At 47.0% G+C, this 23,604-nt stretch overlaps 1 protein-coding gene across 5 annotated transcripts in view; it reads left to right on the plus strand.

Moving 5' to 3' along the window:
- AGK (acylglycerol kinase) overlaps positions 1-23,604 on the plus strand; it is a 518,819-nt gene that overhangs the window by 491,298 nt on the left and 3,917 nt on the right. For all 5 annotated transcript variants that reach the window (XM_033958385.1, XM_033958387.1, XM_033958383.1 and 2 more), the window contains one exon: positions 926-1,010. In XM_033958385.1, the coding sequence (XP_033814276.1) occupies positions 926-1,010 (85 nt within the window). The remainder of the gene's footprint in view (positions 1-925; positions 1,011-23,604) is intronic.

A 23,604-nucleotide genomic window follows, 5' to 3' on the forward strand; every position in this document is an offset into this window, starting at 1 on the left:
TCAAAATGCCGCGGCCAAGCTTATCTTTGCAAAAAGTAAATTCGATCACGTCTCACCGCTTCTCTCCAAGCTTCATTGGCTCCCGATAATTTCCAGAGTTCACTTCAAATGCATCTGCCTAACTTTCAAGATCCTCCACAGCATCCTTCCTCCATTAATTCCACTCTCTTGGAATTCCTCAAATCTTAATACCACCAGACCTACCCAAAAACTAAAATTATCCTTCCCCTCACTAAAAGACATTTCCCACCCAGGAAAACTGGGGACCTCCCTCCTCTTCAGATTCATCGAGCTCTGGAATAGCCTTGCTTCCCCTCTTTGGAACCTGAGTGCCCTCGAACCCTTCCGTAAACATCTGAAAACCTGGCTTTTCTCAAAAACCTAACACTCCCTCCTCTTCTGACATCCCAGCCCGCTAACATTCTCCCCTCTCCGATCTTCACCCTTCCCTCCCTTGGAGTTCCTTTCTCATTACAATTCTTGTGAACCGTGCCGAGCTCCACAAATGTGGAGATGGCGCGGTATATAAACCCAAGATTTAGTTTAGTTTAGTTTATAATAATGGAAGAGAAGCCTAGTGGTTATAGCAACCTTGGGCAAGCCACTTCACTCTCCATTGCCCCAGGGACAAAAATAGATTGTAAGCCCTCTGGGGGCAGAGAAATACATACTGTACCTATGTTTTTACTGAAAAAGTATCAACTAAGAAAATGGTTATTGAGAAGTCTCTTGAAATCTTTATATATTGTGATATCTGTTAAACCAAGATAAAATGTCATTATAAGTACATGAACTTTTAAAATTAGTCCTTTCTTCAGATGAGAGAGACTCCTATTTAAGCCTTATATCTTACATTATTATCTCAGATAAGTATTTCCTAGCATGTGTTAGAAATAATAATTTCTTCCTGATTTGTGGTAACCAGGAGCCAGAAGCTCCGTAATCCTCAAGCGTGTCCTGATGGAAGTTGCCATCTTCAAGCTAGCCAGTGCTCTTTACAGCTACAGAAGGTAAGCAACCCAGGTTTCTCTTTGCAGAGTTTTGATGGCTTCCTTCATTGAATAACTGTACAATGTGCACTTCAATTATTCTGCAGAAAAAGAACCAGCCTACAGCTGAGCCAGAGGAAGATAGTTGGTGGGAAATATTTTTCCTGTTCTAACTGAATCAAAGTACAGTGGTACCTCGGTTTACGAGTGCACCAGTTTGCGAGTGTTTTGCAAGACGAGCAAAACATTCGCAAAATTGACGCCTCAGAAACCGAGCACGCCTAGATTTGCGAGCGCCCCCCGCGAGCGCAGATCCGGCACCCCCCCCCCCCCCCCGCCGCGACCTGAGGTCCCTCAACCCACCCGAACCCTCTTCTTACTTCAGTGTAGCCTCCGCACCAGCACCAGCATGTCCTGCCAGTGCCCGAAGATCTGCCTCCTGTGCTGGGCCTTGAGCATGTGCGCATGATCAAGGCCTGAGAGTTCACGTTCTCTCGAGAGGCTACACTGAAGTAAGAAGAGGGTTCGGGTGGGTTGGGGACCTCAGGTCGCGGCGGGGGGTGCCCGATGGCGGCGGGGGGGTGCCGGATCGCGGGGGAGAGGGTGCCGATTCACAGGGGGGCCTTTGGGAGGAGCAATGCTGGTTCTCGTGGGGGGGGGGAGCAGTGCTGCTGGCCTCGGGGGTGGGGGTGGAGGGTGGGAACCTATCAAAGGGAGTTTCCATTATTTCCTATGGGGAAACTCGCTTTGATAAATGAGCATTTTGGATTACGAGCATGCTCCTGGAACGGATTATGCTCGTAATCCAAGGTACCACTGTACTATTAAATTATTTTTAGGGGCCAATCTAAAGTGGACTTTATTATGTTTTTTTCTGTGCATTCACTGATTGTAGCTGTTGCCCTTGCTGATTTTCCAGTGATGGTCAGCGAGAATTCTAGTTCATTTTTGTCTCACTGTCCTGTATGTTATGTTATTTCATGTAATCAATATTATTTATTTCTAATGTTCATTTGTTACCTACCTGGAATAGTTAGGCAGGCTATGATGTAAATAAATAAAGAACTAAACCAAGGGCCATCAATGAAAGTAGATCATAGAGTGCTAATATTTTGCTAGCAATTCTGCTAGCTATTTTCTCCTTAGTCTAAACACAAAAGGGATGTAGATGTACTTTTCAGTATGACCACCACAGAAATTAAAACACATTTTAATTATGCTGAAGATGCCCTCTGGGAAACCCATAAATAAGCATTACCATTTTTATAGAGAATGACACGGGAACAAATTTGTCCCCATCCCCGTGAGTTCTGTGTCTGTCTCATTCCTGCAAGCTCTGCCTTAACCACACAAGCCTTGAACTCATGATTTTAAAGTGTTCAAAGCTTCTGCAGATGAGGACAGAGCTTTCAGGGATGGGAAGGGAACTTGAGATCCCAGTGTCTTAAATTCCCAACATTGCAGGAAGTGTAGTCTTTTTTTTTTAATTATTTTTATTTATCAATTTTCAAATAAACAATCAAGTATACACTTGTACAGAAAGGAAAGGAATTAAAGAACATATTCAAAGCGAGACAATAGTTATAATCAAAGAAAAATAATTTTAATCTCCTTCTCAAGTCCTCATATTGTGGATCCAAGATGTAAAACGGTGAGCCTTACAAAAATCTTAGCAATATATCAATAAGAAGAAAAACAGGAACACTTAGCTGAAGGAAGTGACCTAATCAAATAATGAACACTCATATTGTATTAATCCCAGCTTTCAGGTGTGCAGCTGACAGAAAGGTTGTCAGTTGTATAGGCTCAAAGAAAACATATTTTTGCTTTTGATATAGTATCACACATTTGCATGGGTGTCTTAAGAAGAAAGAGGCTCCAAGAGCGATAACTCCCGGCTTCAAAATCAGAAATTCACTACGACGTCTTTGGGTATCTCGAGCCAGATCTGGAAATATTTGTATTTTAAATCCCAAAAAATCTTTTGACTTGTTTTTAAAGAAAAGTCTCAGCAGCCAGTTTTTATCCGGTGCCAAGGCAACAGTAAGAAGTAAAGTTGCTGGTGTCGCAATTTCCTTGTCCGACTGTTCTAATATCAGTGAGACATTTAAATTCTGTTGGACCTCTGTAGGTAGTTGTTGTGGTTCTTAATATTTTTGATGTTGTCCTTCAATTTTCCGAATAGGCAGATAATAAGCCTGAGTTAAAGGTGGAAGCAGTTCTTCTGAAATATCCAAAATTTCTACCATATATCTTTTTATCATCTCTCTCGGAGATATTGTTGCCACTCTAGGAAAGTTAATCAACCTGAGATTGTTATTACGAGAAAGGTTATCTAAGGCTTCCAATTTTCTTCTCATATTTATATTGTCTTTCATTAACGTTTCACTAAGTTGTTTAGTGGCAGCATTTGAATCTTTAAGGTCCTGAAAATCTGTTTGTAAAGCTTTAATATTTGTTTCATGGATATTTAGCTTTGATTCAATTTGGGAAATTTGAGGTTTTATAGATTTTGCCAAATCTGCCACCAGATCCCATATCACCTCAAGAGTTATTTCTCTGGGTTTCTCTATTTCAACAGTTTGTACTTTTTGTATAGAAAAATTAGCTATAGCTGACCTTTCCTCCTGAATGCTGTTCTCCTGGGAGCTGCATTCCCTCTTGCTGCTCTGAGCCTCAGCCATTGCCGGACTCACAACACAGGAGTCCACATCCATTCTCCCCTGTTCGGTGACCAAAGCCTCACTGGACAGGAGCTCATCAACCTCAGATGGCTCTGCTGTCCGAGGGGAGCTGATATGCTGAGGAAGAGGGAGTGGTGTTCTGGCGTCGGGGCTTAACGATATTTCCAAGCCCGGGGAGACCACATCCTGCTCACCAACGAGTGCTTCCAGCGGGGAAGCCGACGCCACCGCCGACACTTCCTGCATCCAGCGTATTAGTTCCTCGATGTTGCCGAGTCTAGCGGGGTCAGGGTGCCGCGAGGCTACAGCGGCACTTCGTCCCCTTCTCTTCGGCATTACTGGATAAGGAAAAACCGCGAAGGAAGAAAAAACAAACAGGTACTCGCTCTCGGTCTAATCGGGACGCTTAGCTAGCTGCCCCGTCGGCCATCTTGGGAAGTGTATTCTTTGAAGGCATACAAATACAGGGGTAATAGAATGGAGGGCTCAAGATCTTCATTTTTTTTTCAGGAGCAAAAAAAAATTTAATACAATGTATGCCTGATGTGGACACATTTCACCCAAAGGCTGTGTCAGAGGCAAATAATAACCAAATCAAACAATCAAGATAAAAATGGAAAACATATAAATAATATAATCAAAATAAGATTAAATAAAATCAATGCTAAAAACATTTCTAGTGCAATAGCTGTGTCATTCTGGACAATAAGGCATTCTCCCCATGTGAGCTATGCAGAAGAAATCCACTCCAGGTTTTTGATTCCTCCTCCTACACCAGAGAGCTCCACTGCACCCTTCAGTTTTTCCTTTAGCACATGAGCCAGGAGGAGTTTTTCTGATCTTCTCTGTATATTTTTTAATTATTTTTTGTGTTTCTCTGCGTTTTTGACAGTTTTCGGTGCTCCAGGGCTCCTCAGCTTGAGGGGAAAGCTCTGCCTGTGTGAAGAAGAAGCAGACTTGATCTGTAACTGACAGACCAATCCCTCTGTGGTACTTGTTGGCCAGCCTGCAGAAATTGTTGTGAAGCTCAGGATCAGGTCCCCTAGAAGCTTTGCTTGCCTAATGGGTTGCAGAGGCTTGAGCGCAGGCTATTAGACTCCCACAGGAGGCTCAGCAGGGCTCTTCAGGATTACAGCTGTGCTTTGCCTCTCTCTTTTCGTGTTCAGGGGTCTGTAGAGGTCAAGGATCAGTCAGACTTCAATCCGACTGGCGGTCCGAAGATTTCAGCATTAGAGGACAGCTCCAGTGAGGCAGTGATTCTTCTCCAGATCCAGCTACTTTTAAAGAGAGCTTAGGCGAACTGTAGCACATCCACAGTCCAGGTCACATCCACAGCCCATGGACAAAATTGTGTGTGTGGGGGGGGGGGGGCTGAAAATCCTGGTTTAGCAGGTTTCTGCCATTTCCTATAGGGTCCCCCACTTCTAAAATCCTGTATTCTGTGTTTTTTTAGTTTCTCTTAAGCCATTTTTTGGTGACAAAATGCTGCCACAGTAGCTATCTTGGATTTCCTGATTATTATTTTTTTTCATAGTTCTCCAGAGCCTTCAAATAACCTTGTTTAGCCTCAACATTGGTAGGAAAGGAGTCATCATGCTATTTTACCCCCCATTTCATGCAAAATTTGCGCTGGATGAACACTGGAAGAATGCTCTTGCACCACGTGAAGTCTCCCTTCAGGTATCTAAGGCTGAGGAGACATTGGAGGACCTGTGTGCTGGCAGAAAATCCCTTCCAGAGGCCTGGAAAAGTGGATTATCTAAACATAGGAGCATGGAAGCTGCAGTGCCCAAGAGACGTAAGATGGAGTCATTTAATATGCTTCCTAATACTGTATTTTCTCCTGAATTTTTTAATCTGGTATGGATAACTCATTTGGTTGGTCAGGATCCCCAGGGGAGGTCTGGCAGCGAACCAGGAGGTGCATGAGGAGGCTTGGACTTCTATGGCACGTCTTCCTCAGCAGCAGAGGCTGGTCAGGATCCGGTGGAACTTTCTAACAGACTCAGAAGACGAAAGGTCGCAGAATGAGCCTTCCCTGCTGGGAGAAACAGGGTCATAGACAGAGGCAAGTACACAAGATACAGTGGTGGCAATCGACCAGGGGGATGACCCCGGTACATCAGCTGTTTAGCCATCAGCTCTGCTAGGGCTCATCACTGACTCCCTGTGAGATTTATAGCTGGACTCCCAGCATACTCTGCTCCATGCTCTATTCTCAGTGGAGGGAGAGCTCCATCGTCTTTTCCCTGGCAGCCTGACATGAAGTTTTAGACACGGAGCATTGTGATGCTCCTGAAAACTCATTAAAGATATCTAAGACAGTGGCTAGGTTGTATCCTTGACACAGATATGTCAGCAGATGTTCACTCAGCCTAAGGTAGATTCCTTAGTGGGGTAGGTACCTAAACGCACTTCCCTGCCAAGTAAGGGAGGCATGGTTTTAAAGGATATACAGGATCACAGAGTGAATGTGAGCCTTGAAAGACAGTTTGAAGTGCTGGCCTTAGGAATCAGAGTGGCTGCAGCGACCTCTTTTTTGGTACAAGCTTGTCATTCCAGGTTATGTGGGCTGACACTGGAGCAGGGTGAGCCTTTACCCCAGCTTTTAGTAACAAAGGTAGATTATGTGGCTGATGCTCTCTGACATTATAAGGGTCATGAACAAAATCTCAGCTTATATTATCTTAATCCAAAGACTGATCTGGATCTGGCAATGGCTGAGAGTTTCCACCCCCAAGGCTGTGCTCAGCAGATTTCCTTTCAAGGGACAATTGTTGTTTGGAAAGGATCTGGAGAATCTTATGGTTAGTGTAACTGATCACCGACTGAAGTCTTTCCTGAAAGCAGACCGCGAATGTCGAGATGTTCCAGGTGGTCTAATTTTTGTGGTTCCAGATGCTTTCGGCAGTACTCAGGATGAACCTCATCTCAGAAATCAAGACAGATTTTCAGAACCTTGATGGAGCTAAACCTCTACTTCTCATCCCACTTCAGCCTCCAAGAAAGCACAATGGTGATGGGTCTGGAGCCACTTCCTTGAAGACTGGGGAATGGCTCTTGGCGTATGCGGAGGCTTGGGCACAGATCTCATCAGACTGTTGGGTGCTGGAGATCATTTGGAGCGGTTACAAGCATGAATTCACCCATACCTTAGCAGTCTGGTTTGTGAACTCAGGCGGGGTACCTGGAGAAGGGTGATGGGATAATCGCGCGCCAGACACCAGCATGCCGAAAACCAGCGCTGACAATTTGGCGCAAAAAAGAAGCACGCCACGGGAAAACTTAATTTTAAAGAGCTCCGACGGGGGGGTGAGTGGGGATCCCCCCACTTTACTGCATCCTGTTAGTGCTGCCGTTGGGGGGTACAACCCCCCCACATTATAGAGAAAACTGAACTTTTCCCGAAAAAATCAGAAAAAGTTCCGTTTTCTCTATAATGCAGGGTTCCAACCCACCAAAACCCCCCCAACAGCAGCGCGAACACTATGCAGTAAAGTGGGGGGGTTCCCCACTCACACCCCGCTTCGGAGCTCTTTAAAATTAAGTTTTTCCGTAGTGCGCTTCTTTCTTGCGCCGGATTGTCGGCGCGCTGGTGTCTCGCGTGCGACAGACTATGAACCTGAAGAAAGCAAACAGGAGCTCAGCCAAAATCCGAAGATGGGTATAAATTCAGGCCATAGAATCCATGCTGCCAGAAGAGTCAAGATTGGGTAGATACTCTATATCCTTCATAGTGCCCAAGAAAGGCTTAGAGGATTGGAGACCTATTCTGAGAGTCATGTCCTGGAGCATAATTACTAGTTCTCAGCACTTCTCTTTGGTCTGGTGACAACTCAACGCACGTTCTCCAAAGCGATGGTATTGGTAGCTGCATATCTCTGCAGAACAGGTTTGCAAGTGCATCCATTCTTGGAGAACTGACTGATCTGGGTTCTGTTGTTCTCAGAAGGAAAACAAGCAATGACTCAGGTAGTCTGATTTCTGCAGAACCTGGGTTGGGTAGTGAATTTTCAAAAGAGCCAACTGGTCCCTTCCCAGTCTCTGGAAGGTTGTGTGTATCTTCCAGAGACACGTAGAGAGAAGTTTTGTACTTGGATAACGAACAGGATGGCCATGCCAGCTCTGTCCACATTTATTCCAGGACAAGCAGGCAGGTATTCTCACTAATGGGTGACGTGATCCAACGGAGCCCCGATGCGGATGCCTCACAAGCAGTCTTGCTTGAAGAAACTCGAAGTTTCGAGTCAGCCGCACCGCGCATGCGCGAGTGCCTTCCTGCCCAGCGTAGGGCTCAGTTCTTACTTTTCCACGGAGCCGAGAAGTCCGTCTTCGACTCTCTGCATGAAGTTAGTTCACTTGCACCTTCTTAAAGTCAGCGGTTTTGGGTTATTTTACTCAGAATCGTTGCTTTTCGTCGTGCTTTCTTGTTTTTTCAAAAACAAAAAAACTTCCATCTGTTCCACCGGGCAGGCCACGTGGCTGCAGCCCCGCGGCTTCGATCTTGCGGCGGAGCTTTTCTGGCCTATGTCCCGGCCTATTAGTGGTTTCAAAAAGTGTGCCAAGTGCCAGCGAGCAATTTCGCTCATGGACCCTCATCGACGCTGTCTTCGGTGTCTCGGGCCTCATCTTCCGAAATCGTGCAGGCCTTGCTCCACATTCACAGCACGTGCTTTCAAGCGTCGTTGCTTCTTGTGGTAGTCGCTGTTCAGCTTGGAGTCTTCAACGGAGCTGTCTTCATCGAAGGATGCTTCGCCTTCGACGTCAGCCGCTACTCTCCAGCCTTCCACTTCTGCGGCCCCGAGCATCCTCAAGTCAGCTTCGTTTGTGACGGCTCAGCCTTCGGTGCCAGCTGCGATGCCTTCCTCCGTCTCCTCAGGTCAGGTAGCACAGCAGCCCATATCCCCAGTAGTGCTAAAAGTGTCCAAGGCTTCTAAGCCCAAGCACTCTCCCACTGCCTCTAAGGAGCGCGAGGCTCGTGCAGATGGTCCCATTGCTGATGCGGATCCATCCTTGCCGGCCTCGTTCCAGACCTTGCTTGAGAAGCAATTCATTGAGCTCTTTACCACCATGGGGCCCAAGCTTCTCTCTCAAATCCAGCCTATGCAAGCGGAGGTCTCCCGCGAAGTCGAGCTGCCTCCAGTGCATCAGCAGTACGTACACTCTTAACAGGGAGCAGAGTCTCTGCGAGTGTCTGGTCTGGCATTGATGCATGCATCGCAAGGAGCAGAATCTTTGCCCATGCCTCTGTTGGAACCGATTCACTCGATGCAAGGAGTAAGATCTTTGCGAGTGCCTCCATTGGAACCGATCCACTCGATGCAAGGAGTAGGGTCTTTGCAAGTGCCTCCATTGGAACCGATCCACTCGATGCAAGGAGTAGAGTCTTTGCGAGTGCCTCCGTTGGAGCCAATTCACTCGATGCAAGGGCTCGAGCCTTTGCGAGTGCCTTGAGGTGATTCCAGCCATCCACCTCTGCTTCGATCCACCACTTCCAGCTGGGGGCTTCAATGAAGACCCACTCGCCTCGTGTGTCGAGGCCTGCTTCCAGACATGGCTCGCGCCATCGCTCGAGGTTTTCGTCCAGGCATGCCTCACCTCATCGGAAACAGCTTTTTCTGGAATATTCTCCACCGGCTACTTCCCCTCCTCCGATGCCGGAGCTCGAGGACACGTTGGGGTCCTTCTCTCCATCTCGATCCCCGTCCTCGTTGGATCCCGAGGCCTCGACTTCATTGAGTCCTTCTCGAGGCCCGGCTTTGGCTGACCAGCTGTCTTTCTCCTCCTTTCTTCGGCACATGGCAGCTGATTTGGACATTCAACTGGACACCTGTTCCAAGTTTTCAAAGGAATATCTTTGCATCTTCCTCAACCACCTGCTGAATCCCTCAAGCTTCCTCTACATAAGCTGCTGGATCAGACCTTGTTCAGTGTCTTGAAACACCCTACTCCATTCCCTCTATGCTGGGCAAGTTGGATGCCAGGTACCGCACGGTCCACCATAACGGGTTTGATGGTGCCCAACTCTCCCATCAATCCCTCTTGGTGGAGTCTTCATTGAAGCGGTCTCACCCCTCCCAGGTGTATGCCATTGTTCCACCTGGCAGGGAGGGCAAGACCATGGACAGGTTTGACAGGAGAATTTATCAGAACTCCATGATGACATCCAGAGTTCTTAATTATAACTTCCACTTCATCACCTATTTTGAATTTTTCCTGTCTGTTCTGCACAAGTTCATGCCCTATCTGGACTCTAGAGCAGTGTTCTTCAACCTTTTTTCACCCGTGGACCGGCAGAAATAAAATAATTATTTTGTGGACCGGCAAACTACTAGGACTAAAATTTTAAAAACCCGTTTACGCCCCATCTCCACGAGCTCGGTCCCCGCAAACCATCTGATCCCATCTGCACAAGCCGCAATTATGATTTTATATTGAACGTATTTTATTAAAGTATAAAAAGAAACAATATTCTGAACAATTGTGATTTTATAAATACAAATATACAGAGCATGGACCAACAAAACCCCTGTCTCCCTCCCCTTCACATATATTCCCTCTACTATCAAGAAAACTGAACAAGCCAAGTTATTATAGAATGCTACATAGAAATATCATGCTAACAGAATACTGCAGTCCCCAGTTATGTCTCTAGCAGGATATGTATTTCAAATCTGATATATTCTAATGACAAAATAGAAATAAAATTATTTTTTTCTACCTTTTGTTGTCTCTGATTTCTGCTTTCATCTTCTTTTCCTTCCAGCATCTGCCCGTTCCATCCAATGTCTGCCCTCTCCCCCTTCCATATGTATCTGACTTCTTTCTATGCCCCTCTTCCCTGTCCATCCAGCCTGATCCTCCTCTCTCCTTTTTACATCATTCATTCCAGCTTCACTGCCTTCTTCATTTTTATCTCTCCTAAACCAGATCTAGCATCTTTATCCCTCTCTCATTTCTCTGCTGACCCCCTTTCCAGCATCAATGTCTCTCTACTTTCTCATTCCTCTCTCTCCCCTTTCCCCCATCTGATCTCTCCATTCCACCCTGACCCCCTTCCCCTCCTGTAATCTCCCTGCCAGCTGTTTCTTTCCTTTTTTCCTTTTCCCTTCTCTCCTCCCTCTATCCAACATTAACTCTCTTCCCATCCCTTTCCCTCCTCCCCTCCCAGCAGCATCTCTCCTTCTTCTCCCTTCCCTCCTCCCTCTATCCAACATTAACTCTCTTCCCATCCCTTTCACTCCTCCCCTTCCAGCAGCATTTCTCCTTCTTCTCCCTCCCTCCTCCCTCTATCCAACATTAACTCTCTTCCCATCCCTTTCCCTCCTCCCCTCCCAGCAGCATCTCTCCTTCTTCTCCCTTCCCTCCTCCCTCTATCCAACATTAACTCTCTTCCCATCCCTTTCACTCCTCCCCTTCCAGCAGCATTTCTCCTTCTTCTCCCTCCCTCTTTCCCTCTATCCAACATTAACTCTCTTCCTAAACGCTATTACAAGTTTTTGGTCCAGGCATATTTTGCCCCTGTCCGGGCCTTTCGGGCACATGTGAGCGCTACTGATTGTTGCCTGAAGTGTGCGGCCCCGAGGGCTTCTTTGGGCCATATGTTTTGGCTATGTCCGGGCATACAAGCTTATTGGAAACGTGTTTGCTTACATGTTAAATCCATCTGGAACTGTACCTGCAGGCCTACGAACACCTTTCTCTTTACGTTGAAACTTACTTTAATACCCATCCGTCCAGGCGCTGCTGCGTTTGTTCAAAAGACTATTTTTATGGGACTTAAAACTATTCTTCAATGTTGGCTGTCTCCACATACCCCAACTGTTTCCCATTGGCGAACACAGATGATCCAGTTGGCGGGATATGAACGCTTGGCCATTGAAGATATGAACTCTAAATCAGGCTCTTTATATCTACGTTGTTGGTTGCCTTTTTATGCTACGTTGACGCCAGCTGTACGCAGTAGATTGTTGAATTGACTCGATAACTGTTCAAGGCTGTTCCCATGGGAGGGGGGGGGGTGGTTGGGAGGGTTGGTATGACTGGGTTGGGGTAGAGTTGATTTGATACCTTGCTTGCTGGATTGGTTGATCCTGTGTTCTGTTTCTTATATCAAATTAATAAAAAAGATTTAAATATAACTCTCTTCCTATCCTTTTCCCTCCTCCCCTCCCAGCATCATCTCTCCTAACTCTCTCCAAGTCCAGTAACAGCTGTCCCTTTATCCAGCAGCTTCCCTGCCTCCTACAGTGGCTGTCTCCCCTTCCAGCAGCTCTCAGTACTTGCCTGCATGAAGTTGCCGGTAAATCACTGCCCTGGCAAATAGGAGAGCTGGTGGGAGGGGAGACAGCCACTGTGAAGGCTCCCCAGGATCTTGCTCGCACACGCTGACCATCTCCCTCCACCTGCACCTGAATCTGCAGCTCTCTCCGTTCTAATCGCAACTTCCCCGCAGCCCTCTTCAGCAACTCGGCAGGGGCGATCAAAACAGGCTGCCGACATCAGGACCTTCACTCTCTGAGTCCCGCCTATTTTGTTTCAACTTCCTGTTTCCGAACAGGCGAGACTCATAGAGGGAAGACCCCAACGTCGGCAGCCTGTCTTGATCGCCTGAGGCTGGGAGGAACATTAGTCAGCAGGAACTGCAGTCGGGAGGAACCGCAGTCGGCAGGAAATTTAACTGCCGACTTGATCTCGCCGGCCCTGCGCAGACAGGCAGAAATTTTTTGCAGACCGGCGGTTGAAGAACTGTGCTCTAGAGCACAGTTTGAGTACCAGGAGGTTCTCGCTTCCTTATCCCAGCTCCAGTTGCAGATGATGCAGTCCTCATATGATGCCTTTGAGCTCTCTGCTCGGGCTACTGCTTGCTCGGTGGCCATGCGCCGGCTGGCGTGGCTCAGGACCATCGACATGGACCCCAATCTTCAGGACAGGCTGGCCAATGTTCTATGTGTGGGTACCGACCTCTTCGATGAGTCCATTGAGGCGGCGACCAAGAAGCTTTCGGACCACGAGAAGTCCTTCCAGTCCATTCTTCGTCCGAAGCCCAAGCCTGTTCCTCCTTGTCCATCACGGCCACCGTTGATCTACCAGAGGTGTTTCCCGCCTAAACAGGCTCCTGCCATCCGCCAGCCTGTTAAGAGACAGCACCCTCAAAAGCAGCAGCAGAAACCTCAGCCATCTGCTGTCCCTAAGGCTCCTCAGCCTTTTTGACTGTCTCATGGAGAGCATAACGTCCGTCGTTCTGCCCTTTCCTGTATTTCCCCTGATAGGAGGTCATCTCAATCATTTTTATCATCGATGGATGACTATTACCACCGACCTCTGGGTCCTTTCCATCGTAAGGGAGGGATACTCTCTTCAGTTCCATCAAGTTCCTCCGGAACATCTACCAAGAGAGTATCCTTCCAACTTGACCCAGACCGCCCTTCTTCAGGAAGCTCAAGCTTTGTTGCAGCTCCGAGCTGTCGAGCCGGTTCCTCTGGCTCAACAGAACAAGGGAGGGATACTCTCTTCAGTTCCATGAAGTTCCTCCGGAACATCCTCCAAGAGAGTATCCTTCCAACTTGACCCAGACCGCTCTTCTTCTTCAGGAAGTTCAGGCTTTGTTGCAGCAATGGGTTGTCGAGCCGGTTCCTTTGGCTCAACAGAACAAGGGTTTTTACTCCCGGTACTTCCTTGTTCCAAAGAAGACGGGCGATCTACATCCTATTTTGGATCTCAGGGTGCTCAACAAATATCTGGTCAATGAAAATTTTCGCATGTTGACCCTGGCATCCCTGTATCCCCTCCTCGAGCAGAACGACTGGTTATGCTCTCTAGATCTGAAGGAGGCCTACACTCACATTCCCATCCATCCGGCCTCCCGTCAATACCTCAGATTTCGGGTGGGACATCTTCTTCAATACCGAGTGCTCCCTTTCGGCCTGGCATCATCACCCAGAGTCTTCACCAAGTGTCTGGTTGTAGTGGCCGCAGCGCTCAGGAACCATGGCCTTCAGGTGTTTCCCTACTTGGACAACTGGCTCATCAAGGATTCCACTTCTCAGGGAGTCATCCTGGCGACCCAGAGGACTATATGGTTCCTGCAGAGTCTGGGGTTCGAGATCAACTTTCCAAAATCCCATCTGCAACCTTCCCAGACTCTTCCCTTCATCGGAGCTGGATACTACCCAACTCAGAGCGTTCCTTTCTCCTCAGCGTCTGGAAGCTCTCCTTCAGCTTTGTCACTCGGTGTCCTCTCGCCCGTCCATCTCGGCCAGACATATGATGGTTCTTCTGGGTCATATGGCCTCTACAGTTCACGTGACTTCTTTTGCCAGACTTCACCTCCGGATTCCTCAGTGGACCCAGGCATCTCAGTGGACGCAAGTCTCCGACCCTCTGTCATGTCACATCCAGATCACTCCTGCTCTGCAGCAGTCTCTTCGCTGGTGGATGCTCTCTTCCAATCTATCCAGAGGTTTGCTGTTTCACACACCCCCTCATCAGAAGGTTCTCACTACCGACTCTTCGACTTATGCTTGGGGGGCTCATCTGGATGGTCTCCACACGCAGGGTTATTGGACCAGCACAGACCGCTAGTGCCACATCAATCTCCTGGAACTCAGGGCGATTTTCAATGCTCTCAATGCTTTCCAACATCTACTTCACGACTGTGTGGTCCTCATTCGCACGGACAACCAAGTCGCCATGTACTATATCAACAAACAGGGAGGGACGGGATCGGCCTCCCTCTGCCAGGAAGCTCTGAAAGTGTGGGATTGGGCGATTCGCCACAACACCTTCCTCAAAGCTGTCTACATTCAAGGGGCAGACAATGCCTTGGTGGACAACTTGAGTCATCTTCTGCAACCGCACGAATGGACTCTCCATTCCACGCCCCTTCATCACATCTCTCTGTGGGGAACGCCTCAGATAGACCTCTTTGCTGCCCCCCCCCCCCCCCACAACTTCAAACTGCCTCAGTTCTGCTCCAGGATCTTCACTCCTCATCGCCTCGAGGCAGATGCCTTTCTTCTGGACTGGACGAATCTCTTTCTATATGCGTTTCCTACATTTCCTCTCATTCAAAAGATTCTAGTCAAGATGAAGTCAGACCATGCCACCATGATCCTGATTGCTCCTCGGTGGCCCAGAAAACCTTGGTACTCCCTTCTACTTCAACTCAGCACCAGGGAGCCTTACCTTCTTCATGTTTTTCCCTCACTGCTTACACAGCATCGGGGATCTCTGCTTCATCCCAACCTGCATTCTCTATACCTGACAGCTTGGTTCCTCTCAACATAACTCCTCTCCAGTTTTCTCAACCTGTGAGGAATGTTTTGGAAGCTTCACGGAAGCCTGCCACAAAACAATGCTATCACCAAAAGTGGACTAGATTTTCTACTTGGTGTTTTTCTCATCATCAGGAACCTCAACAGTCCTCCTTGTCTTCAGTTTTGGACTATCTTTTGCACCTTTCTCATTCTGGCCTCAAGTCTACTTCGATAAGAGTCCACCTTAGTGCAATTGCTGCTTTCCATCAGCCTCTTCAGGGAAAACCTCTCTCTGCTCATCCTGTGGTTTCCAGATTCATGAAAGGACTTTTCTATGTCAATCCTCCTCTCAAACCGCCTCCATTGGTTTGGGACCTCAATGTTGTTCTTTCTCAACTTATGAAGCCTCCGTTTGAACTCATGGACAGGGCTCATCTGAAATGTCTCACTTGGAAAGTGGTGTTTCTCATTGGCCTCACGTCTGCTCGCTGAGTCAGTGAGCTCGAACCCTTGCTTGCTGATCCACCCTTTACAGTGTTCCATCATGACAAGGTGGTTCTTCGCACTCATCCGAAATTCCTTCCTAAAGTTGTCTTGGAATTTCATCTCAATCAATCTATTGTTCTTTCAGTGTTTTTTCCAAAGCCTCATTCTCATCCTGGAGAATCAGCTCTGCATACTCTGGACTGTAAACGTGCTTTGGCTTTCTATCTCCAATGCACCAAAACTCACAGAACTGCTCCTCAACTTTTCATCTCCTTTGATCCAAACAAGTTGGGACGTCCTATCTCTAAGCGTACCATCTCCAACTGGATGGCGGCTTGTATCTCTTTCTGCTATGCCCAGGCTGGATTACCCCTTCACAGTAAAGTCACAGCCCATAAGGTCAGAGCGATGGCAGCTTATGTAGCTTTCCTCAGATCGACACTGATTGAGGAGATTTGTAAAGCTGCCACTTGGTCCTCGGTTCATACCTTCACTTCTCATTATTGTCTGGATGCTTTCTCTAGACGGGATGGACAGTTTGGCCAAAAAGTATTGCAAAATTTATTCTCCTAAGTTGCCAACTCTCTCACCATCCCATTGTGGTTAGCTTGGAGGTCACCCATTAGTGAGAATACTTGCCTGCTTGTCCTGGGATAAAGCAATGTTACTTACCGTAACAGTTGTTATCCAGGGACAGCAGGCAGCTATTCTCACGTCCCACCCACCTCCCCTGGGTTGGCTTCTCTGCTAGCTATCTGAACTGAGGAGACGCGCCCTACGCTGGGCGGGAAGGCACTCGCGCATGCACGGTGCGGGCAACTCAAAATTTCGAGTTTCTTTAAGCAAGACTGCTTGTGAGGCGTCCGCATCGGGGCTCCGTTGGATCACATCACCCATTAGTGAGAATAGCAGCCTGCTGTCCCTGGATAACAACTGTTACGGTAAGTATCGGTAGAGTATTGCTATCTCTGCAGAACAGGTTTGCAAGTGCATCCATTCTTGGAGAACTGACTGATCTGGGTTCTGTTGTTCTCAGAAGGAAAACAAGCAATGACTCAGGTAGTGAATTTTCAAAAGAGCCAACTGGTCTCTTCCCAGTCTCTGGAAGGTTGTGTGTATCTTCCAGAGGCACGCAGAGAGAAGTTTTGTACTTGGATAATGAACAGGATGGCCATGCCAGCTCTGTCCACATGTCACTATCTTCTAGTGCTAGGATCCATGGCATCCACTATAGACATGGTCCCATGGGCAAAGGCTCACATGCAACCTATAGCGGTAGCTTCAGCAATCAGTCTCCCTGCAGATGACTCTGCCGTGACCTCCAAAATCCCATGCCAGTATGTTGTGGTGGCACAATCCACATGAGGCATGCCTCTCAGAATAGCTTTATGGATGATTGTGACCACAGCCTGTTCAGCTGGGGAGTTCACTTCAATGGATGTCCAGTCAAATGGCATTAGTTGACCTTCCAGAGGAAGTAGTTGATTAACAGAGTGGAGCTTTGGGCCATTTGTTTGGCGTTGCAGCAGCTGGAGAAGAGGCTGGATGGTCAGGCAGTCTTGAGTTTTCTTGGACAATGCTACAGCAGTGGCGTATGTCGATGCCAAGGAGGACCACTTATTGTGCCGATTGGCAGAGCTATACCTTTAGGCTCTTTTGGCGGTACATATAGCGGGAGTGGACAATGTCCAGGCCAATTACTTTAGGAGGCATACATTAGTCCAGGGCAGTACTCGGAGAGACCCCCCAGGAAAGAGACCTGGGAATACTGGCTGACAAGTCGATGAAGCCATGTGCGGCAGCGGCGAAAAGGGAGAACAGGATGCTAGAAATGATTAAGAATAGGATCACAAACAGATCGTAGAAGGTCATCATGCCGCTGTACCAGGCCATGGTGCGACCTCACCTGGAATACTGTGTCCAGCTACTGGTCGCCTTACTTAAAGAAGGACACGGTACTACTCAAAAGGGTCCAGAGAAGAGCGACTAAAATGGTTAAGGAGCTGGAGGAGTTGTCGTACAGTGAGAGATTAGAGAAACTAGGCCTCTTCTCCCTTGAAAAGAAGAGACTGAGAGGGGACATGATTGAAACATTCAAGATAATGAAGGGAATAGACTTAGTGGATAAAGACAGGTTGTTCACCCTTTCCAAGATAGGGAGAATGAGAGGGCACTCTCTAAAGTTAAAAGGGGATAGATTCCGTACGAACGTAAGGAAGTTCTTCTTCACTCAGAGGGTGGTGGAAAACTGGAACGCTCTTCCGGAGGCTGTTATAGGGGAAAACACCCTCTAGGGTTCAAGAGAAAGTTAGACAAGTTCCTCCTAAACCAGAACATACGCAGGTAGGGCTGGACTCAGGGCACTGGTCTTTGACCTAAAGGCCGCGCAGGAGCGGACTGCTGGGCACGATGGACCACTAGTCTGACCCAGCAGTGGCAATTCTTATGTTCTTAGTCCCAGGAAAAAGGATGTTATCTACCACAGCCTTCCAGTCCTTTGTTTGTCTCTGGTGTTGCCCAACGTTCAATTTGATGGCTACAATGAGAAACAAAAAGGCATACCGATTCTTCAGTCAAAGGTCATAGCCTGGAAGCACAGGGCTGAACGCTCTTATCCAGTTGTGGCAAAAAAATATATACAATGGTACCTTGGTTTACGAGCATAATTCGTTCCAGAAGCATGTTCGTAAACCAAAATACTCGTATATCAAAGCAAGTTTCCCCATAGGAACTAAGGGAAACTCGCTTGATACATTCCCACCCACCCCCTGAGGCCAGCAGCGCTGCTCTACCCCCACCCCCCAAGAACAGGCATTGTTCCCCCCGAAGGCCCCCCCAACGTGATCCGCCACCCCCCCAGCAATCCGGCACCCTACCCCCACGATCCGGCATCCCCTCGCTCGCATCGCACCCCCCCCCCCCCCGCCGCGATCTGAAATCCCCCAGCACCCACCCGAACATGCTGCTTACCCCCATCTGGCCACCGGCACCAACACATAGGACGTGCCGGTGCCCAAAGATCTACGTCTTCTTCTTTGCTGGGTCTTGAGCATCTGTGCATGCTCAAGGCCTTCGAGTTCACACTCTCTCCAAGCATGAACTTGAAGGCCTTGAGCATGCGCAGATGCTCAAGGCCCAGCAAAGAAGAAGACACAGATCTTCGGGCACTAACATGTCCTGTGCGTTGGTGCCGGTGCCGGTGGCCAAATGGGAGTAAGCATGTTCGGGTGGGTGCTGGGGGATTTCAAATCGCTGTGGGGGGGTGCGACGCGAGCGGGGGGATGCCAGATCGCGGGGGGAGGGTGCTGGATCGCGTGGGGGGCACCGCTCGCAAATCGAGACAAGCTCGGTTTCTGAGGTGCCGGTTTTGCTTGTCTTGCAAAACATTCGCAAACCGGTGCACTCGTAAACCGAGGTACCACTGTATATATTATACGTGTTTCTTCCAAGGTCCCTGATAAAGTGGATACTCCATAGAATTGCAAATCATTACATTAGTGATTTCTATTCCGTCATTACCGATTCTGGTTGAAGGCGGATTACAAAAGGAGTTATCTGGTCATTTCCAGAGGAAATTGAAGAGTAGAGCGAGATTCTTCAGAGAATTGGGATGAGTCTTGCAGTGTTAGTTTGTCTTCAAGGATTTCTTGAATAGAATGGTTTTTATTTCTTTTCTGAATGATTTGTAGTTTGGAGTCATTATCAATAAATTGAAGAGTTGGTAGTCTAGTTTTGCTGCTTGTGTGGCTAGAAGGCCATTGTACAGTTTTTTTCATTGGTTCATAGTCAGTCGCGCATAAGACACCAGCTCGCCGACAATGGAGGGCAGACAATTCAGCGCAAGGCACCAAATCATCTAGAGAGAGTCCTCCTCATGGCACCAGATTGACCGCACAGACCATGGTATGTAGGCCTCTTGTGTCTGCGGATGTGCATAGGTCTCAGACTGCAGGTACAGACGGACCTTCTCTTTCAGAGGCCAATGGTCATAGAATATCCAGATTGCTCTTACAGCATGGCTCTTGTGCACGTGGCATTAGCATTCAAAGGAATCTCAGAGGTAGTTATTGCTACTCTCCTCATAGGCAAAAAGCCTATGATGGTTTCTGCTTATGCTAAAGCTGGAAGATGTTTCAGCACTGGTGCATTAAGGAGGAGGTGGAGCCTTTCTATGCTTCGAGGTGGTAGTAGCTTTCCTGCAAACAAGCCTTGACAAGGGTCATGCAGTGGCATTGCTTTGGGTCCAAGTGGCAGGATTTTCCTGTTTCTGGGCCCAAGATTCTCATCCAGACATAGCCAGATCTCTAAAAGAGGCACTAAGGCTCAGAGTCAGACCATCCGTGAAACACCCGTTTCCATCCTGGACTTTTTTTTAATGTGGTCTTCCTTGACCTCAGTCAGGCTCCATAGGAGCCTCTTAAAGAAGTGTCCTTGATGGATCTTACCATAAAGACTATTTTCCTTGTGGTCATAATGTCAGCAAGAAAAGTTTGGAAGCTACAGGTGCTTTTGTGCAGAGTCCTTCCTCAAGATCACAGAGACAGGGATCTCCATGCACCGGTTAATTCCTTTAGCCGAAGGTTGTTTCAGCCTTCCATGTCAATCAATAAGTAAGATTACTGGCGTTCCAGTCCACAAGGTCAGTGAAGAAGGAAACAGATTCTGAAAAAGTTGGATGTGAGAGTACTTCTACATTACCTAGAGGTTTCTTATGAGTTCTGACTCATATTTATGAGCTCACCAGTTAAGCTCAACGCAGCAGACTAGCTTCGCAAAGCCACCATTTCCAGATGGATTAGCATGGCCATTTTGTCAGCATATATTGCCTGTGGCAAGCAGTCGCCGGTCTCTGGGAAGGCACATTCAACTAGAAGCATAACTACTTTGTGAGTGGAAGCTTGGGCACTTTCACCAAGGAGCTGTGAGGGGCAGTGCCCTGGTCCACTTGGTATACATTCTCCAAGTGTTAGAGAGTGGATATGGTGGCAAGAGAGGATACTGCATTTGGGTCCTCAGTGTTGTGAGTTTCAAGTTTAATAAGTATTTGATTAATCGCTTACTCAAATATCTGAGCAGGTGCAGAGGTCCCATCCTAGATTTCCTGGACTGCTTTTGTACGACCCTATCACCCAGAAGGACACACCTATTACACTAGAAAAAGAGATTAGGTTCTTACCTTGTTAATATCTTTTTTAGTAGATAGGTGTGTCATTCTGGAGCCCTGCCCTTCCTGTTATTTCCACGCCTGCCTCCTCTCTTGATTAGATAGTTCAAGTCAAAACTGAGATTTTTATGTCAGTCAGCCCTCATGAGTATGAAGAATGATGTACTGCTGTAGCTCATTGGGGAGTATTTGAATTCAGTACATGTTTCTGATCTGTATGGGTATTTGACTGTAATGTTTAACATGTTGGTTATATTTTCAGAGCAGAACAGCATTGTATTTCAGGGAGTCTCCTTGTATCCCTCCTTATGTGTTGCTATATAGGGCTATTGCCTGCTTTGGTACAGACTGAAAGGAGCAGCAGAGACCTCTGGTGAAGGAGGAGAAATAAAAAATCTGGAGTGGATACCTTCTGCATGGCTCGTGGAGAGAATACCCTATCATCCAGAATGACACACACATCTACTAGAAAAGATAATAGCAAGGTAAGAACCTAATCTCTTTATATTTTAAATAATTAAAAGCGTATATAAATGGATATGTATTTTTAATAAGGTTGCTTAAATCATAGCAAATAATGTATATTATGAACATGCATATATACAAAGATTATCTAAGGAAACCTCAGCAGGTTTAGTGGAGATTTAGTATTCCTGAAAACTTTGAGATAGTCTTAAATCTAGTCCTACCATTCCTGGGTGTGCTGCTTACAAATCATCGGTCTCCTGGACATTTTCTCTGATGGCATAGCTACGGATGGGTCTGGGTGGGCACAGGCCCCTACCCATTTGGGGGGGGGATGTTTGTTTTTTATTCATACCCTGATGCAGCATTTACCCCCGGTGTGGTATCTACTGCATTCTCATGTGTAACTTTGCCAGACAATCTCGGTCCTTCTCCAAGATCTTCCGTGAACACAGAACAGAAGTATTTGTTTAACATGTTTGCTTTTTCCTCATCACTCTCCATATATAGATAGATAGATATCATCTTTTAATCTTGAAATTCTATTTTTAATCTTCTTCCTTTCACTAATATATCTGAAAAAATTTGTCTCCCATTTTTACATTTCTAGCCATTTGCCCTTCCGCTTGCACTTTCACAAGATGTATCTCTCTTGGCTTCTTTTAGGATATTTTTATATTTCACAAACGCCAGCTCTTATGCCTTTATTTTCTCCGCCACAAGTTTAGAGAACTATTTCGGTTTTCTTTTTCTCTTGTTTTTATTTATTTTCTTCACATAACGGTCAGTAGCCGTTTTTATTACTCCTTTCAGCTTAGACCACTATTTTTCTACTTCTCTTATGTCCTCTCATCCTAACAGCTCTTTCTTCAGGTACTCTCCCATTGCATTAAAGTCCGTTCGTTTGGAATCTAAGACTTTGAGTTTTGTGTGGCCGCCCTCCACCTTAGCCATTATATTAAACTAAACCATTTGATGATCGCTATTTCCCAGGTGGGCACCCACTCGAACATTAGAGATACTCTCCCTATTTGTGAGGACCAGATCTAGTATCGCTTTTTCCCTCGTGGGTTCCTTCACCATTTGTCTGAGCAGAGCCTCTTGAAAGGCATTCACAATCTCCCTACTTCTTTCTGATTCCGCAGACGGAAAGTTCCAATCCGCATCCAGCAAATTGAAATCACCCAATAGCAGCACCTCCTTTTTCTGTCCGAACTTTTGGATATCCACAATTCACAAGAAGCAGCATGTTATCTCTGCAAACACAAATTCACAGTTTTGAGAAATGCAAAACCAATTATCTGTGATATCTTCTAGACAGAAAAATTGTGCTTGACATTATGAATGGTTAATGGAATTCATTTATGAAAAAACTTAAATATTGCATGAATATACAGCCTCCATGCTACATAATTAAAAACAAATTCTTATTTCATCATGAATATCTTTTGGACTACACTGGTACCTTAGTTTACGAGCATAATTCGTTCCAGAAGCATGCTCTTAAACTAAAACACTCGTATATCAAAGCAACTATTCCCATAAGAGTTAGTGTAAACTTGAACAATTCGTTCCACATCCCCAAAAACTTAATTACCATTAGGGACGCCTCCACCGCTGCCTCTGCCATCCACGTGGCTCCTCCAATTCTCCTCCTCTGCTGCTGTTCGCTGACTCTCACTGCGAGTGGTGCTCGCTAAGCAAACGCCACCACCGCCGCCACAGAGCCCAACTGGACACTGTTGGCTCTGCCGCTCCCCCCCTCCCCCCCCCCGGATGCCACTACCCCCTCTGCTTGGACTCTCAAGTGCTGGCTCACTCCTGCCGGAAACCACCCCGACTCCCATGCTCCACCGAGGCCACCGGCGCTGTTATCGCCTCTTTCCCCTCCCTCCCCGACTGGTCCTGTCCTTACCCCTGCACCGCCGGTGATAAAAGTGCCTGCCGCTGGTCTGCTGCTGAGCCTTGAGCATGCGCAGATGCTCAAGGCTCAGCAGCAGACCGGCGGCAGGCACTTTTATCACCGGCGGTGCAGGGGTAAGGACAGAGCCAGTCGGGGAGGGGGGGGGAAGAGGTGATAGAAGCGCCGGTGGCCTCGGGGGGAGCAATACTGTTGGTTCCCGCGGTCGGGTCAGGTGGGGGCTCGCAAATCGAGTCAATGCTCGGTTTACGAGTCAAAAGTTTGCTGAGTGTTTTGCTTGTCTTGCAAAACACTCGCAAACCGGGTTACTCGTAAACCGAGGTTTGACTGTATAATGTATCTTAAATAGAAAACTACCTTTAGATAGATTAAATAGAAAACTACCTTTAGATAGATTTTATTTCCTCAAAAAAGAATTTTATTTAAATAAAAACTAATTTAAAATTTAAAAATTCCAATTTAAATTTTACAAAATAATATCTTTATTTTTTTAAATGATTGATTTTTATCCACCATCCTGCTGCAAACTCAGGCTTACCTTCCCCAAGCATGGTCAAAGAAAATAATGACACTCTAGCCTTGCAGGTCCAAAGCAGCAAGCCGGTCTCAGCTTGGCACATGTTGAGATTGATGGGCC

The sequence above is a fragment of the Geotrypetes seraphini genome, chromosome 9, assembly GCF_902459505.1.
Source record: "Geotrypetes seraphini chromosome 9, aGeoSer1.1, whole genome shotgun sequence".
NCBI lineage: Eukaryota > Metazoa > Chordata > Amphibia > Gymnophiona > Dermophiidae > Geotrypetes > Geotrypetes seraphini.